We start from the raw sequence: 19,661 nt of genomic DNA, 5'->3' as shown, positions 1-19,661 counted from the left end.
CCATCACTATTTGGCCCTTGTCAAAGTCACTCAATTTCCAACACATGAAATTCAAGAACTTACTGTTCACTTACTGCCTAGTAGACCTCACCCTGTAAAGCTACAATCAGTGCTCTTTATTTCACCTGTCAGTAGTTTTAATGTTGTTGCTGATCAATATATATGTTTCATGCTTTTAAAGGATACAAATAAGTAACATATATAAATGTGAGAATTCAGCTTGCTCCATGTAATGGTCTTTTTTAATTAAATAATATTTATCTCTAACTCTTTTTGTTGACAGAATTTCCCAATAGTATGACAGCAAGGACCTTTCATAGATAACTTCTTAGGTCTTTGTGGTCCCTGTGCAGGTGAAGACCTAAAAAGGGTAAACTGAAGCTCTTGGAAGCCTCCTGGAGTGGCAGTTCTCCTTTTACATACATCACAGCTCCTCCTGCCTCATTACATCGTTTGGTACTGCAAAATATCCTCTTTTTTCAAAACTGTATTCTGGCAGGTGGATGGTAAATACGTAACTCTTTCACAGAAAGAGTCCTGATGATCTCAAGGGCTTCCAAAGTCTTAGGCCAGAACTGGATATAGAGCCAAAAACAGTTGCGTTGTAGATTTTGGGGTCACAGGGTGGAAGCCCTAGGACTTTCTGAGTAGCTGAGACAACAACATCTTCTGCCACCACCAGCCCCCCCCCTTTTTTTCCCTCAGCTTAGCTGTAGTCCCCACCATTCACCTGGGAAATGGATGGATTTTCCTGGAAACAATATGCTGTTATGAGTTATTCCTGCAGTTTTAAAATGTGATTTGGGCCTAAAAACACAAGAGTCATTAAGAGCAAGACAGTTACTAATAACCCCTGTTCTTTAAATATAGCTGGGTTTAGGGAGGGTTTCTTTCCTGTCTATTGTTTTAATTTATGTTTATTGTTTAATTTTATGTTCATCTACTTTGGCTTCAGTTGGGATGAGGATTAAGGTGTTTAACTAAACACCTTGCAGAAAAGGTCAGCTTTGAGGACAGAGATCTGCAAGGGGGCATGAACGAGAATAAGTACAGCTGTAGGTTTTTCATATACAAATTTATATTTGGACTATTGTCACTTAAGAAGGTATTTTGTAAAGTGACCAATTTAAGGTGCATACTATTAGGTTTGATTTGTCATGCATGAACTAGGCACATAATGAGACAGAAAACAAAATAGCACTAATAAATTAACTCAGAAGGGCAAGAAATGTCCTCACAGGAGCTTTTAGTTCCCATTCTGTTGCATGAGCAGGTTATAAAGCTCTGACTGCTAGTGAAATATTATTAGTAAATATTTACCTCTTTTATTACTTAGCTAGATTATTAGTTTAATGTACAGTAAATGCAGAACAAATCACGCATGCAGCTATGCATTATTTATAATTCATTATGACATCTGGTGATGTCATGACTGTATTTCAAGAGGATTATGTAATGTTTCCATATAGACACATAGACCTGTAATTAATAATATTCTATTGGTTCATTTCCTGTCTTTAAAAATATGAATCCAACAATAACAAAGGTTATGTTGGAATTATAATATTTGTATCCCATCTTGTCAGGAATTATCCTCCAGTGTCCTAAAGAAATGACGCTTGTGTTCTTCTACCTGTGGAAACAAAAGAGATGACAACTTCTCCAAAACAGCTTTATACTCATCATTGTCTTATGGTGTGGAGAAAAGTGATGTATTCCATTTCAGTAATGATGCCCAAAAGGCATCAGAATCTGGCCAGCTGTAGGTCATACATATGCCCCAAACTCTTCTTCATCTCTAGATCTCCAACCTTCATGGGTAACATGCCATAGGGGAATGGGATTGTTACCAAAGCTTTGTTTGGTGTTGCACCTAAAACCATTAAAAAGGCTAAATGGGCATGGGGACATATAACTCCCACATCTCCTTGCTATCCAGAAGCCACTCAGAACTGTATGTGAAGAAAACAGAGATCTGAAACAAAGCCTGTGAACATGCTTGGCTAATTGGGAACCCTAGTTTGGCAAGAGAAAATATGGGTACAGTGGTTTACATACATGCCCCAAATTCCACTGTTTAGCCCTCTCCACAGCTTCAGGAATAATGCCCGAATAGTGATAATCTTTGATCAAAGGTGTTTTCCTGCTGTTAATGGCACTTCCAAAAATGCTTCCTTTTTTGTGTTGTTTGTCTGCCTCATAGTGAAATCTCTATTTATATTGCAGATGTACTCTGTGCGAATGTGGCTGTGTTATGAATAGCTGTACAACTGCAAAATTAAGTACGAAGGGGCAGCTGTTACAATAAGGTGTGCCTGAAGGCAACCCTAGAGCTAGTTATATATTCATGGAAAGGCATGGGAATTTATTTTGTGTTAGAAAAGCAAAGCAAATGCCGTGGGGCAGCAGTGTAATACCATAGATCCCTGGGCATAAGGGAGTCTGAGAGTGGTTGGGAAAAAGTTTTAAAAGAATCAGATAGAAATCCACTGTAACTATCATGGTGTACTGGCTTAGTATACTGTAAGTAAAAACAAACAAACAAATAAACCACCATAGGGACTGAAAAAAAAATCTGTCAATTTCATTTTCTCCTGGATTTGATGTTTTTTAAACCTCAACTTCTTTCTGTCCCAACAATCTAATTAGAAAAATTTGGCAGATTCTTAAATTATGATCCGGGATGAAATTTTCATCCATTTGCACTGTCTAAAGCTAACAAATATGGTTACTTGTAGTGTAGAGAGGACCATGTTGTATCTGTGTGCCATATGTATTAAAGATGAGGAGACTGTCAAAATAGCTCAGTGGTTTAAGTCTCTGTCTGCGGAGCCACACATTGGGAGTTCAGTTCCCCACTGTACCTCCTTGACATAGACTGGACTTGATGATCCATAGGGTCCATTCCAGCTCTTCAGTTCTAATAAAATGATGATGATTTCCAAAAAAGTGGTGGAAATCGTCATAGAGATGGTAGAATACAAAGGGATTCAAACTCATTTTCAAGAGTTAAAACATTGAACGCCCTGATTCTGCATGAATTTACTTGTCAGCTTTAGTGTCTCTTTGGTTTGAATATTTTTCTCTGAAGGTTTGTTTCTCCTTATTTCAAACATGAAGCAATCTGTGGATTTTGGAAAATGAAATTCTGAATCCTCCTTACCCCTGAATCAGTTCAGTAGCCTCTGTCCCTGCTGCAAAAACAGTGTGGTGCTGCCCATGGTCTCTTCCGTGAAACCATGAAAAACACCCATTTTGAAAGAGGAGCCCATCCTGACCCTTAGAAGGTGCTGTAGATCAGCCATTCTCAACAGGGGGCATATGGCCCCCTGGGGAGGGCCTTTGGCACATTTTAAGGGGGCCACAGACTGGAAGCCATTCTTCACACACCACCTTATAAGGTTCATTATGTGAGTTATGCAATCCTAATTCAGCCTATATTTCTTTCATATAGTGTTAATGGCCACGACCAAAACAAGATTGAGAATGGCTGTTATAGAGAATATTACATTGGTGATGAGTTTGGGAAGACTCTTCCATCCTAGTTTCCAGGTGGATTGCAGGTTTATTGGTTCAAATTAGCTTACACTACCATAATTCCTGATGTGACTGGTGCCAAATGTTCCCTTTCCCCGCCTCCCCGGCTGAATTGCCCATTTGTGAGCTGGAGCACGCTCCTTTCCTCCTCCTCTTCAGCTGTTTGATCAGTCTCTGGCAGGAGCACAGGCTTCCCTGCCCCATCACCTACTCAGAGAAGGAGACAGGACAGGCAAATCCATGCTGCTGCTGGGGACTGGTAGAATAGCCAAAGAGGAGGAGGAAACGAGCACACGCCAACAGGTGAGTGGGTAATTCCCCAGGTAGGAAAGGAATGTGCGGCATCTGTAGTGCCGCATATACCAACTGGCACGAACCTTCAAATCAAGGTTTGTTCCCATTTTTAATTCATATCAATTTATACTGCTTTTATTAAACAGTGAATGGTCAGAGAAACATTTTGACCTTTTATGTGGATCATTCTTGTATAAGACTTGGAAATCTATGTCAGAATATTTTAATAAGGTAGGTACTTTTGAGAACTAAGTCATGATTTAGTACAGAGTAGGGTCATTCTATAGCCAATTGAAGTGAAGTGCGTCCAAGATTATCTTTTAAAATTTGGGGAAAGCCCCAAATGAAAAGGGGCATGTGGGCTGGATGAATGCTTCCAGAGGGCATATGTTTGACTATAAACGCCTGCGATGTGTTAGCCCAGTGGTTCTTAACGTGGGCGATAATGCCCCCCAGGGAGCGATTTCATTTTTCAGGGGGGCGGTAGAACGAAAAGGGGTGGCGTGGGGGCGCTGGAGCAGAAGGGGGTGGTAGGGGGGCCCTGGAGCAAGCCAAACCTGTGAAGATGGCTGCAGCCTTTTAACAGTGTGCATGAATATATATTTTCCTCCAATTTTAATTTAGTTTCAGACTTTTTGTCTTGACATTTTTAGTTCCTGCATTTGTTTTTATGCTCTTTTTCTATTTCTTTTTGCATCTTAAAATTCACTTGCAACTAAATCATTAAATGTTACTTTTTGGGGGGCATTTCATTTTCTTGGAATCTAATTTTGTTTTCAGGGGTCATTGGATTTAAGTGTCACAAATAAATAAATAAATAAATAAATAAATAAATAAATAAATAAATAAATAAATAAATAAGTAAATAAATAAATAAATAAATAAATAAATAAAAAAAAGATATCACCGTGGGGAGGGGGGCGATGATAACTTCCTCAATGGCTCAAGGGGGCGTTTCTTTCAAAAAGGTTAAGAACCACTGTGTTAGCCAACCCCAGGCCTCCCAATTGTAACATGTTATCATTAAAAAGCAGAAACAGTCTAATGTTCTGTTTTATTAAATTGTTATTTTAAATAAGACTTGGGGCTCAAATTAACAGTGTACCAGTATAGCCAATGGTGCTTCCTTAAGGAATAATTAGGAGAATCAAATATTGTGGCTGAGAATCACCAAAGGCATTTAGAGAAATATGTTTAAAATAAAGCAGAAATAAAACAGTTTACAAAGAAATAAGTCTGCAGAGGAGTGCATTGCTAATATCTTATTTAACAATATTTTAGGATAATACTGTTTTAAAATCCAACTCTGATTGTAAAATTAAGAATACGAATGCATTACTGTATCAGTGGAGTGAGTTTGTAAATATTGGCTATAGTGGTATATGAAACAAATGGATACTAAAAGGCAAGAAATAGACTTTTCCCCCTGTCTGTTCACAAAACATATTTGATTTTTCAGTTGCTTTGTTGTTGCTTTCTCGTGTATAACTGAACTTTGGTTTTTGCTTTTGCTTTTTTCTTTTCTTTTTGGCATCCTTTTGATTTGCAACATGCAGAGTTTAAACTTTTTGTGTTTCAAAAAAGGAAAGAAACTTTAAAAAAAAATAGAGCATTAATGGATAGGGATAAGAAACATGCCAGCTTCATCCTCTCCTATAGTGAATTTTTATAGCCTTGTTCTGTCTGGAATATGTGGGAATTGATTGTGGTTTTTTAGAAAATTGGTCACAAACTAAAGGAAAAAAGAACTCCTCTCTATCTACACCAGCTAAATTCACTGGCCAGAATCTTGTTACAATCATATATATAGCACAAACCAACAGTTGCATATGTAGACTAATATCTTTGTCATGTGAGTGGGTGTTTGCTATGCAGCTGGCAAAAAGTGATGATTGTGCAGTTGCCCCAGTATGTGCTGTATTTCTCAGGAAGGTTTATTGTCTGGTATGGAGTGGACCTTGTTGTATCCTCTTGCCATGTGTATGTTAAAACATATGGAGCCTTTTGGAAAAAGAGGCAGCAAAACTAATTTAGCACTAACTTGATGGGACAGATAGATATTCAAGGTCAGACTTTAATGAACCAAGCAATTCAGAACCCAGGGCTTGGATCAAAAGTGTCGGCTTTCGTTCCTCTAAACCTTTTTTTTTAGCCTCTTCCAATTTGTTCTCTTCAAATGTGGAAAAAAAATGTGATTTTTATAAAATTCATATAATGAACTGTAATAATATTCTATGCTGTTCTGATTGCCAAGTATTAACTGCACAGTTTAGTTTTGATAAAAGTTTACTTTCATGTATTAAAAAAATACATCTGTAAAAACAGCTAGAGACTGTGAAGAGGAAGTTGTATTAATGTAGTTAAGGTTCAGATTGGAAGTAAAATAAGAATGAGAAGGGAAGGTAACAAATAGGGTACCGCAAGGCTCAGCCGTGGGCCCTGTGCTCTTCAACATTTTTATTAATGACTTGGATGAGGGAGTGCAGGGAATAGTTATTAAATTTGCAGACAGCACAACATTGGGTGGAATTGCTAATACCTTGGAAGACAGAAACAACATTCAAAAAGATCTTGATAGGCTTTGAGCATTGGGCACTCAACAAAAGAATGGAGTTTAACAGGATTTTCCACCTGGGGGGGACCCCAAATGTACACTTACAAGAGGGGGGATACTTTGCTCACTAATATTACAGGTGAGAAGAGTCTTGGTGGTGTTGTTGATCAAAAGCTCAATATGAGCCAACAGTGTGATGTGGCTGCAAAAGGGGCAAATGTGATTTTAGAATGCATTAACAGAAGTATAGTCTCCAAATCCTTTGAGGTACTAGTTCTCCTCTATTCAGCAGTGGTTAATCCTCATCCTAAACTACAGTGGCCAGTTCTGAACACCACACTTTAAGAAGGATGCTGACAAACTGGAGCAAGTTCAGAGGAGGGCAACAAGGATGATCAAGGAATCGGAAACCAAGCCCTATGAGAAAAGACTAAAACAACTGGACATGTTTAATTTGAGCAAAGACGTCTGAGGGGAGATCTGATAGCACTTTTCAAATAATTGAAAAGTAGTCATACAAAGGAAAGGCAGGATCTGTTCTTGACCATGCCAGAGTGCAAGACACGTAATAATGGGCTTAAGCTACAAGAAGTCAGATTTCAATTGACTATCAGGGAAAACATGCTAACTGTTAAAGCAGTACAACAATGGAACCAATTATTTCAAGAGGTGGTGAGTGCTCTAGCACTGGAGGCATTCAAGAAAAAAATGGACTTGATGGCCTTGTAGGCCTCTTCCAACTCAATTATTCTATAATATCTTGAAAACGCAGTCAGATCTGTATCTGATGGGACTGTCTAAGTTATTAAGCTATATATACAGACCTGTTTCAGTTTGATCAGCAAAAGAGTGAGCCATTACAAAACTATTCTCTTTTCACAATAGAACTGAAGCTTATGGCCTTTTAAATATATATATATATTTCTGCCCAGACATTGCACAGCTTGCAACCACTTCTCTTGATGTTTTTTTTTCTCTCCCCCCCCCCCCACTTTCTTTTCCAGTTGTCTTTGGCCTCTACTTTCCTAGGAGAGAATATCATGAGAATGTCTATCTTGAGCAACCAGGGGGAACTTCTCTGTTGCAGATTCACGCTTTGAAAGATTCAGAGGATGAAGAGGTCTACTTTTGGCTGTGCCCTCAGCTCCACATTCCACGAGCTGGAGCCAAGGACAATCTCTGGTTTCAAATCAGTGAGAAAACAGGACTTCTTTTCCTCAATAAGAGTCTGGATAGAGAAGACTTTGATACACTGTGTAAGTAATTCCGATGAAGCCCTCACTACATTGATAGAAATTGTATATATGATGTTGCCCTTTATTTAGCACAATTTTGCCAGTTGTAGAGGGATGTCAGCTCGATATAGCTTTTTATTAGTGCATGGAATACAGTGTAGAATGGAGTGCAAAACTTCATTTCTTTCATTCTCTTCGGAGAGAATTACAATTTTCAACTGCTGTCTCATCCTGAGTGAAACTAGGAGAATTGTCATGAACTTCTTTGCATTTTCTGACTTTTTGCAAAAGATTCGGGGAAGCATTTTTCTTCTTCAAAAAGATATGCAAACATTTTGTAAAATAAAAGATATCTGCACAAAATACTGAGTTTTCTGTGTTTTCTGCCAATAGTTGCGGGGAATTGGATATCAATGCCAAAGCTTATACTTCAGGTTTACCTTACCTCCCGGCCTTTCCAAGGAAGAGAATGTCGAGAATCATACACAAAGGCACTGGTGAAACTTTCTGTTGTCAATGCCACCATGCCAGCTTGTGGCTCCCTGATGCCAAGCCAGCTGTGTTTTGCCGACACAGACCTCTCTTTTCACATCAAGGAGAACAAACCACCAGGGACATTTCATCAGCTCCAGCGATTTGCTCTACAACAGCAGTGCCAGAATGCAAGCATTTCTTACACGATTATAGCAGGTAAAGCACCTATATAATCCATTTGGCAGATACAGTGGCTTTATGCTTGCAAAATTTTATTTCAGTGGCTACTCAGTTCTAGAACATGATTGCACCCTCCCCAACCTCTGACAAAATACCAGAAGCTGAAAAAAGTTTGTATTTGATGGGGACTTGGATAGGTAGAAAGTTCTTTCAGGGAACATCTGGAGGATACTTGGTAAAATCATCTGGGAACCCGGATTACAAAACCCGGTAGAGTAAAATCAATACCAAATTTTCATCTGTGTGCTATGTATAGTTCATCAAATTGTTTAAATTTACCCAGAAAACTAGTAGTAGATTTCTAGGCCATGGTTGTTTCTTTAAGAATGCATCATTTCTTAAAAGCATTATGTAAACATGGAAAGAAACATAGTAGAAAAATACAGCATGTGCCTTGTTTTTGTTGAAAGTTAGAAGACAATCTAGAAATTTCCAATCATTTGAGAAGTCAGACTGGTAGGTAGATGGAGGTGTGGACGATGCTTTCTTCCTCAATAGGATTCTAAAGCTGTTTTTAAGTTATACTTTGAATTCTACTTGAATACTGGAGAAGCAGGACAAAAACATTTTAAACAAATAAGACAACAAAGGCAATTAATCCTTCTATTAATTTCTTTGTTTTAATGGTTATGGCTAAATCTCATGTCAAGAACTAGGGTGACATAACAGAAGCATTTTTTTTTCTGTGCAACAGTGTGGTGTTTTGCTACCCATATCCTGCTCTCTGCTGTCCTTCAGCACCAACACCTTCAGCACGACCCATGGGGAAGAGTGAACATTCCACTGTTCAACTTTGAAACCATTCAAGGGCTTCATGTATTCTTTGCAGTTCTTTGGGAAACGTCTCTGTGGTTTTGTGAGAGATTACAAGAAATGCCTGGGAAAAAACCAGATGGTACAGTCTGTGCAGTCTCTACTCGACTACATGGAGACTTAAACTACTGTGAAAAAGTAATTAACTAAAAAATGTAACTATGAACTAAGTTAATTAATTCAGTATAAAATAAGGCATCCAAGACTGACAGCAGTAGGGCAGATATATGTGGAAGGGTGTGACTCTTAAGATACTTTGATCCCAATTTTGTGAGGAATTTAGGAGTCCAAATAATCCCATCACTACAAAACTCTCTCAACTGCCTCTTCCCCCCTGTGTTCCAGATGAAGGACTGCCATTTCATTACAATGAGGATATCACAAGTATTAGAGTGGCACAGACGTTGGATCGGGAAGAACGGGAGAAGTATGAGTTGATCGCTAAGTGTACTGTAAGAGAAGGTTCCAAGGAGACTTCCACAGAGGTGCCCTTACTTGTAAATGTCTTTGATGAAGATGACATGCCACCCTTTCTGCCCAATGGCACTAGCACAACGGATGCTGTGGTGGAGTTTAGCAGGAAAGAGGTAATATTGCACAAGACTGTAACGACCTACTGTGCCTTTTTAGTGGTACCAAATTGTGTTCAGTATGGATACCTTACTGACTTTGAACCTCTTACTTCAGTTTTTGCACTGAGAGCTACATCATAATTTAAAGTTCTCTCTGTCTCTCCCTCCCTCCCTCTCTTCCTCTTTTCCTTGTGGTATTTTAACCCTGTCCATTGCCAAAAAGGTTCCCACATTACTTACAAAGGCAGGTGGCATCGCAGTCCAGCCCTTTGCTTTGTAATCTAAACACAAGATAGAAGGAAAGGAGAGAGTGAAGGGCTGGAGGGGAACAGCTCAAGTAGTCTGAGCATTTCGCTCATCAGAAGGTTTACAGTGCAACGCTTCTGGAAGTGAAAGATTGGCCGTCTGCACTCCATTGCCCAGAGGATGCCCAAGTGTACTCACAATGCTCCCCACTCTTCTGGGAATCCCCTTCTACAGAGCCTGATGCAATGGCTATTAATCAGGTTACAATTTGGGAGAGTCAAATGTATCTGGTCTCTCAGCAGAGGCAGTGGAATATGGAGATGTAACCCCAGAGTTCATTAACAACATGAGATGACTGTAGTAGGACATAACACAGGTAACAGATTTCGGAAAAACATTTCAGCAAGAGTGTGTATGAAACCACTTTGAAAAGTGATCTGTGAACATAGTAAATGGATACAAAAGCTCTATTCAGTCATTAGTTAGTTCTCTCCAGCCTGTGTGGAAGGGAGAACATTGTTTCTGTTATCATTGGTTTGTCCATGTAGAGAATGATCTGTCTGAAGGGTACAGGTTCACTTTTTGATACCATGGGACACCGAGTGAGAACCCCAATCTGCCCATTTTCTTCCTTGCATGTAAAACCTGCATCCAAGCAGGAACTTCTCTTTTTTAGACACTTTATTCTCCACATGGGAAAAACATTGATAACGGGGACTAGGTACTCCTCTCTATGTATGCTAGAGAGAACCATGGAATATTGAATCACACTTTTGTATCCTTTCATATTCCGATTTTGGCAATCAGGGCTCTAGTTCATGTTGGAGACCCTGTGTGCAAGCAGAAACCTCTCTTCTGCATATGTCGCTGTGCACTCAAAGAAGGTACATAATGGAAAAAGGAGGGTTTGCTGCTCTCCTCTAACCATGTGGAAGAGAAATGGGCAAGTTAACAGTTGAAAATAGCTAAAATATTAAGTGAAATCTGACATTCATCATTCCTATTCTATAGAAGTAAATTTGGGTTGCATATCAGTTTGGAAGCAAAAGGGGGCTCCCTAAGGGCAGTGGTATCTACGTATTCAGAAGACTCTCCAGATATGCAAAAATAATGGAAGATTAGAAAGCAAAAGAAAATTATCTTTAAACTCACCACAGACCCTGTGAAGTTCCAGGATCTATTGCATGCTGAGGACCACATTCTCTAGTAGTAGATTTTCTGGGTTCATTTTATTTATTTAAAGCATTTTTACACTGAATACCAATGTGTATTTTTAGCCTTTTATCTATTAGATGACGCCAACTCTCACCATTCATTGCTGTGAAACATCTGTTACCATCTTCAGCATGAAAGTACTACAGCATGCCCTCGATATTTATCAGTACAGAATTGCAGAATTAATAATGGCTAATGTTTTGGAAACACACAGATACAGTGGACCCTCTACTTAAGGAATTAATCAGTATTGGAATGGTGGCTGCAAGTCGAAAAGTCTGTAAGTCGAATCTCCATTGACCTACAATGCACTGAAAACCGATTAATCCCATAACCAGTGGTTTTTATTCTATTTTTATTCCATTTTGGTTTTTTTCTGGTCTGTAAGTCGATTCTCTGGCTGCAAGTCGAATCTAAATTTTGCAGCCAGAGAAGTCTGTAACTTGAAAAGTCTGCAAGTCGAGCCGTCTGTAAGTCGAGGGTCCACTGTATTTTGAAAACATTCTGCACTTGGCAGAATGTGCTGATAAACAAGAACCCTTAACAAAGAGCAGTCAAACTAGAGCTAGAAAAGTACAAATTTGTCAGTTTTGCTTTGTCCCACTTTCAGATGGTTTTTAACACAGAAAGTACTCTCTGTCCAATTTACTAAAAAGGTTAGTAAACTTTGGGAATTTCTTACAAAACTAGCCAAATGCAGTAATTAATTAATCAGCTGAACCTGCCTTCCCTGTAGGTGTTAAAAGCTATAACCTACTAAAAAGAAAATGTTGGCAACTGTAATGCACCACATATGTATGCATGAATGCACAAAGCTAGACTTCCAAGAACAAAAGACTCAAAGCCCTTTATCTAGTAGATGAATCTATCAGTTTTGCTTTCTTCTGTTCTCTGTTTTTGATTTTTTTTGTTGTTCTTTCCATTTAAAAGAAAAAAGAACAGAAAAGCAAAATATCGTGGTACTTTAAAAGTTAAGAGTTATTTCAATGTGAACTTTAATGAATTAAAAGTCACCTTCAAGTACAAGGTGTGCAGATACATGTCCTCTGTATTTATACATATCCTTATGATGTCAGGAGTCATGGTTAGCCGAGGACATAGATAAGGACACAGGAGGAATGTCTGTTGAGACAGGAATAAAACTGTCATTCTATTGTAACAGGATCTTGTTCTATCTAAATCTCTAATATTTATGTATTTAAAATATTTTTACCCTGTCTTTCTCCTTGAAAAGGACCCAAGGACCAATGAAAGAAAATATTTAAACTTGGAAATAATGAATATAAAATGGTGGTTAACGTCATTAAAAGGTGAAATTTAAAAATTATAAACAATGAATAAGAAGACATTTTATATCAGTTAACAGACCATTCTATGGCAAAGATCAATAAGTATACAAAAATTTAGAAAATGTCACTCTGAGAGGAAAACACAAATAGTACTAAGCAATCCAGTCAAAGCAGTAATACATAAAAGTCTATCTAAAAATCACACACAGGCAGCTGGTTACTGAGGGAAGGCTTGCTTCAAGAGAAAGGTCTTTGCCTTCTTGCAGAAGCACAGCAAAGATGGGGCCAGCCTGGCCTCCTGTGGAAGGGAGTTCCAAAGTCTGGGAGCAACAACAAAGAAGGCTGTCACATTCTCGCCTGCCCCTTGGTCATTTTACCAAACAAAGACACAAGCTACGTGACATTCAGCTGCCACCAGTTGATTACATCGATGTTATTCCATATTAAAGACAGAGGTCCGGTCAATGTGTCATTTAAAAACCAAGTAGAAATGGTTTATTATTACAAGAAATGAAAGTTCAGTCAGTGTTGTTAACTCTCAACTAAAACAACCTTCCTTTCTATTCTCTACCCAAACTCTCTCAACTCTAAACTCCAACTCTCTAATTTCCAATCTAACTCTCTCCTCCCCCTGCAGAGACTCTTATATTTCTTGACTCCGCCTCTCCAGCACTCCCATTGGTCCATGCAGATAGCACATTAATATTCATAACCTGTGCGGACACCACAAAGGCTCTCTTCCGGGTCCCCATTAAATGCACCTGTGGAGGTGGTGGGACTCAGAGAAAGCCCTCTCCTGATTATCTAACACCCAAGCCGGCTCATAATGGGAAATATGGTCTTTGAGATAGCTTGGACCCAGGCCTTTTAGGGTTTTATAGATTAAAACCAGCACTTTAAATTGGTCCTGGTTACTGATCAGCAGCCATTGGAGCTGCTGTAATCTAGGGTTTCTGTGATCCCTGTAACCAGCCACAGTCAGCAATCTGGCTGCTGCATTTTGGACCTGCTGACACATTCCAAAGATAGCCCCACATAGAGTGCATTACAGTAATACAGCCGGGAAGTAACTAGGGCATGTATCACAGTGAAAAGATCAGATGAGGTTCAAGGATGAATCCAGGAGCACCCACAAGCTATGCACATTTCTTTTTTAATGGGAGTGTAATCCCATCCAGTACAGATTCCATCCCTATTCCTTGATCTGCATTTCAACTAACCAGGAGCACCTCTGTCTTGTCTGGATTAAGCTTCAGTTTATTCATTCAGTCCTTTACTGATGCTAGACACTGATCTAGAACCGCTTTCTCTAAATTGTGTTGACTGTTGTTTATCAGGAATTATTCATGTTGGGGTTTGTCTGTAGGCGAATATGGGCAGGGCCCCCGGTATCTGAGAGAAAGAAGTACTGTTGTCCAGAATGGGCTACTGGTCATGGATGATATGTTCCAGTAGCCTCAAATGGGAGCTGTTAATGACTACTGAGGGTGTTTTTCACTCTGTTTATTGAGTCTCTCTTGTAAGAAGTTGTTCCTGGGTACCATTGTGGCTCCAACAATTTGGTTTTTCACCATATGAAAATTGGAGGCAGCTTTCTTTTTTCCTGTAGCTTCAGTGGGCAGGACCCAGAGTAATGAATTCAAATTACAAGAAAGGAGATTTCACCTAAACATTAGGAAGAATGTCTTGACAGTAACAGCTGTTTGACAATGGACTGGACTACCTTAGATGGTGGTGGATATTTTTTTAAAACTGAAACTAGATGGCCACCTGTCTGGATACTTTAGCTGTGGATTTCCTGCTTTGACAGGGAATTGTACCCAATGACTTTTGCAAGTCCTTTCCAGCTGTAATGTTTTGTGAGTCTATAAGAAACACCTGCTCTAACTCCATGTGTTTTGAGTTTCTGTTCTGAGGTTCTGAGCAAGTCTATGTTAGAGAATTTGGCTGGAGGCAGTGGACTTGATTGTATGTTCTAAGTGGAGGCTAAAGGCACATAGATATTTGTTGAAGTGAGTGAGTTTCCAATATAATGTAGTGATGATGTGTCCTTTATACAGTTGTACCATTATATCAAAAAGTGAACATGTTGTGTGGATTGGTCCAGGCATTGGTTGATGGAAGTAACTGAAGCCCTAAGTGGAATTTATCCAGCATTTCCTTACCATGAGTCCAGATGATGATAGTGTTATAGATGAATCTCAGGTTGAGGAGAGGTTTCTGGGTACAGGGAGATACTGTTCCAAGTCAACAATAAATATATTTGCATCCTATGGATCCATTTGTGTGCCAGTAGTTATGTCACTGACCTGGAGATACCGTTTATTGTCGAAAGGTGAAACAGTTATGTAGTAGTACACAGTTCTTCGTGGCCTCTGTGAATCACACCCTGGGTGATTCGCATCTGTGTGGAGCCTCATCGGAAGATTCTAGAGCTTCTGCAGTAACAATGAACATTGAAATATTGGTCTAAAATGCCTATAAATCGAGGGTGGTTTCTGGAAGATTCTGAATGATCTGTAGTTCTCTTAGGAAGTCAGTTCTTTATGTAATTGGGGTTTTTTGAGGTGCATAATGGGTTGAGGAGAGGATCCAGATACCCAGACTCCTCAGAGATAATGGTGTTTCTGCACGGTACAGTGGCCTATCTGTGATTACCCAATTTGTGTATTTTTGGTATCAGGTAGAAAGAAAACTGGATCTTGTCTGAAAAAGTGGTTTTGGATCCACACAAGCTCACAGTGAGATAAATCTGTTAGTTTTTAAAGTGTTGCAGTGTTTTCCAGTATCTTTCTCTCATTTCTTTTCCTTTCCCCCTTTTATTCTGCTTTGATGCTGCAACTGACTAACACAGCTCTTTCTTTGGAATACTCAAAATGTGTGAACTTTGAGGAGGTCTTTCAAAACTGAAGCAAACAAAATTCTCACCTGTTCGTCTTTATAATGTTATATTATATCATATTCTGTATTATCTATAGTAAACATTTCAGCAGGCTTATTATAACAAACTATTTCTTTTTAAAGGATTCTAAAAGATAGATGCTACAGACTTTTCCAGTGAGCTTTCCCTGGTTGTTCTTTCATATGTAAGAGAAACTGTAACATCTTTGGATGTCTGCTACCACCTACAGGCCATAATTCTCTTTACTCACTTTTCTCATTCATAGCTACTTGTGGTTATGTAGTGTTGCTATCTAAGGGTCATTAGACATTAAGGATGTTATATTATAATAATGTCTCCACTGACCAGTAGGAGGGTTAATCCTGTGCAAAGCACTAGAGTGAGAAAGCAGGTCTAGCAGGGGCTAAAGGCTGTAGCAGGATGCATACATAAAATGAGACGTTGCATAGCAGCCGTTTTGGTGAGTTGTATTCAAGTTCTTTGATTTCAGTCTTTTAAATCAAGGTGTGCTACATGCATTCCCTCTACACACATTTGCCACTATGCATCTGAATTGTGACAGTGAAATGACAGTAATCACTCACCCCTGCTTTAAAGAAAGAAGGAAAAGAATCTATTCAGACAGAATGCCATAGCTATGCAAAGAAGAGGTTGTAAATTACTTTGATGCCATTCCTGTTCATAAAATCACTGACTAAACCAAAATTATAATATTCTGTTTTCAAATTCAGGTAATTCTGTGGCAAAAACAAAACAAAACAAAAACACCAAACCCGACACTGGAGCCAAAAATGTGTAAAGTGGAATCAAGAGAATGTGGCAGTATTCTTGGATGAATGCTAGAAAATGCCAGTTTAGAGCAGTTCCAAAAGAAAAAGAAATCTTAGTGAAGACTGAGCTGTTTCATGTATATTTTTACCAGTCATGATCAGGGAAGCGTTGGATTTTTTTGCCTCAGGCATTAAAACGTCTTTGGTAATTTCTTTGTCATGAGGCAGATTACCTTAATGAAAATGAGTAGGGATGAGAGAATGCTAGTTTCAGTTTTAGGCAGTTTATTGTATATGTTGACTTATAACAATATGGATGACAAGCTTGGGGGAATATTTGGTTAGGGCAGTTACTAATTTACTTTTATGCCCAGCCTGAAAAATCTAGATGCTAAACTACTATCTCACAGAAGTTTCAGATGGTCCTGTTTAATGTGAACATTGTAATCTAATGCAAAGATCTTGCAATCTGGTGAACAATAAAATATCTTTGGTCAGATTTCACATCCTGGAGTAACAGCTGGCAAAGGGACATTGTTAGTATAAGCAAATCTTCTCCTGTTCTCTTTTAAAGGGCACTGTTTTAGCGGCACTAATGGTCTATGACGCAGATACCACCCCTATTTTCCCTATAGAGAGTAGCAGGAAGAAGTACACGGGCATCATAAATTCATCTGATCCATGGATTAAGGAAACTTTTCGAGCGGAGCATATTTTTCATGAGATCTCTTTCAGGCCAAATGGCAGCCAAGTGAGGGGAACACGACATGAATACAGTAAGTTGTTGCACACATGTAATTTGTTGTATGTGCTAAATGTTTGTAAACAGGTGTTGCATTTTGATCTCTCATCAATCTTTTGAATCATTAGGTGAAAGAGTTGAGTTTTTAAAAAGGATAATGTTGGACCAGGGTGGTGGTATCGTGTGATGGTGATCTAACGCAGTGGTTCTTAACCTGGGTGATATCACCCCCCAGGGGGCGACTTCATTTTTCAGGGGAGAGATGGAACAAAAAGGGGTGATGCGGGGGCTAGGGAACAGAAGGGGGGTGATATGGGGGCAATGGAGAGAGCCAAACCTGAGAAGGCAGCTGCAGCCGTGGTGCTGGCAGCAGATCCAGTGCTGCCCCAGAGAGGAGGGCAATGATGACTTCCTTAATGGCTCAAGGGGGCGTTTTTTCAAAAAGATTAAAAACCACTGGTCTAATGGTCAATACTACAGTGATTACTTTGGTATCAGTGTTGTACCAATAGCTTCATTTATTTAGAACAATAGTGGTTCTTCTTTGTGGCGTCTGTGAATCACACTATGGGTAATCTGCACATGTGTGGAGCCTCGCTGGAAAATTCTAGAGCTTCTGCAATAGCAAAGTAAAATACATTAGCATAGACCCTTCCCCCCGATATATGTACCTTGGCGCCAAGGCTCTCCCTTCAGTTTCTTTCAGGTTCCACATTGAGAGCCTCGATCGTTGCTTCTGTGGGAAATCTGAAAACAAAAGAAGGAAAGTTATTGGACTTTATTTATTATTATTATCCTTATTATTTTCAAAATATACGCCCTGGCCTTAAGGCTGAAGTGTTCCCCCACACACACACCTTTCCGTTGTTTTCTTTTCTAAACTGGTTCTTGGTTCATGGCCTTTTCAGGCCCATTTAAATGCTGCACAGCCTGCAGTAACGAGATCCCGCTCTCTGATGGCTATGCTAAATGCCTTTTTTTGCCTCCATGAGGCCATCAAACTTCCTCTTCCCCTCACTGCAAAAGGTTTAAACGTGGAGTTCTCCACAGTCGCCTCTCTAGACTCAAGCTTCGGCTCTGGGAGCAATCTCTAAAGCTATGGATGAAGTTGTTTCTGAAGTGACAAAACAGCGCCCGTTAGCTACTCCATTTCATTCTGATCATCAACAACCTACTCTGCCCTCAATATTGATGGTCATGCAAGTGCACAAAGCCAAACATTCAATGTCAAAACCCTCGACATCAAAAACAGCCTCAAGAAAACCGTCCATGGATGCTTCCTCGGCACCAGAACCATTACCTCCGAAGCTAAGTCTTCAAAATCAAAGCCTTCCACAACCATTTCCCCAACTCCACAACCACCGGAGTTTGGGAAAGCACCAAGCCTATATGAGTGTCCACTTGGCTTCTCACGTGGAAAGAGATCCATGGATGCACCTTTGATGTCCATACTGATCTACAACCCTCGATATTGACCACTGTCCACCGACGCCCCTTCAACATAAAAAACTTAGTGTCGACACCTATATTTTGAGGACCAGCCGCTCAGCCGATATTGATCGACAGTCGATTGACTCGAGGCATGATGCAGACCCATCTGATCATGGTTCCAGGTCTCAAACACCATCAGGATTTTTAACATTGCCGGTTTCTGGCCTGGCAAACACAGACCCTCTGTCACCAGCAGAAGATTTTCAAACCTATGCTCAACTAATGATTTGTATGGCCAAATCCCTCGACCTACAAATCCATAGACCCACTACTGGAGCAACAGATCATCTTTATGATCCTGTCTAAAGATACTCTCACACCAGTTCATATCTCCGTGCTCCCTTCTCTCCTCAGGACAGCTAGACATTCTTGGACCAAACACAGCATCATCTCATTCGGTGTCAAAATGCATAGACAACCTTTATCGAGTACATGACCCGGGGGCAGTCTTTTTACGGAAACACTATGACACACAGTCATAGATTATTTCTCTCGCTATTTCACCATCCCCCCAAAAGATGGAGGCCTTCACTCCATCCTCTACCTCAGGGAGCTAAATCAATACATCACTACCACCAAGATCCACATGGTTGCCCTTGACTCTGTCTTCCCCTTACTCCACAGAAAAGACTGCTTCGCAGTCACAGACCTAAGAGATTATTTTTCATGTCTCCATTCATCCTTCTCACGGGCCCTACCTTTGCTTCCAACTCAAACTCAGGCCTACCAATTCAAAGGACTTCCATGCAGACTCACAACAGCTCCCCGAGTATTCACCAAATGCATGGCCCCAGTGGCACCATACTTCACACTTCACAAAATTCACATCTCCCCATACATCGATGATTGGCTGCTCGTAGCACACTCCCATCACAAAGCGCAATGAGACATTCGGTTCACTTTGCCTCTTCTCCAGGATCTCAGCCTTTCAGTAAATCTACACAAATCCAACGTAAATCCCCAAGGCTGGTTTATTATATAGGACCAATTATAGACTCCAGACATGCTTGGGCATTTCTTCCAACAGACAAACGCCTCAATCTAATCTCCTTACTATGTTCCCTCACTTCTCATGTGCTCATATCTGCTTTAACTGTCCAACATGTTTTAAGCACTGTGGTGTCCATAACTCCTGTGGTTCAGCATGTTCGTCTCAAAATAAGAAAACTCCAGGCATGGTTCCTAGCCTTGTTCAACCCATTGACAGACTCACCACATAATGTTGCTGCGAGTCACTGCAGAACTCATCTCCCAGCTTACATGGTGGTACTCCGCTCAGAACCTGAT

General features: G+C 39.8%; 1 protein-coding gene across 2 annotated transcripts in view; it reads left to right on the top strand.

Moving 5' to 3' along the window:
- Positions 1-19,661, top strand: part of RET (ret proto-oncogene) — a 136,648-nt gene that overhangs the window by 48,758 nt on the left and 68,229 nt on the right. For both annotated transcript variants that reach the window (XM_020802288.3, XM_078391039.1), the window contains exons 2-5: positions 7,390-7,641; positions 8,014-8,310; positions 9,493-9,734; positions 16,716-16,917. In XM_020802288.3, the coding sequence (XP_020657947.2) occupies positions 7,390-7,641; positions 8,014-8,310; positions 9,493-9,734; positions 16,716-16,917 (993 nt within the window). The remainder of the gene's footprint in view (positions 1-7,389; positions 7,642-8,013; positions 8,311-9,492; positions 9,735-16,715; positions 16,918-19,661) is intronic.

Source organism: Pogona vitticeps, chromosome 3 (genome assembly GCF_051106095.1).
Source record: "Pogona vitticeps strain Pit_001003342236 chromosome 3, PviZW2.1, whole genome shotgun sequence".
Lineage (NCBI taxonomy): Eukaryota > Metazoa > Chordata > Lepidosauria > Squamata > Agamidae > Pogona > Pogona vitticeps.
This window is presented reverse-complemented; position numbering and strand designations above follow the sequence as displayed.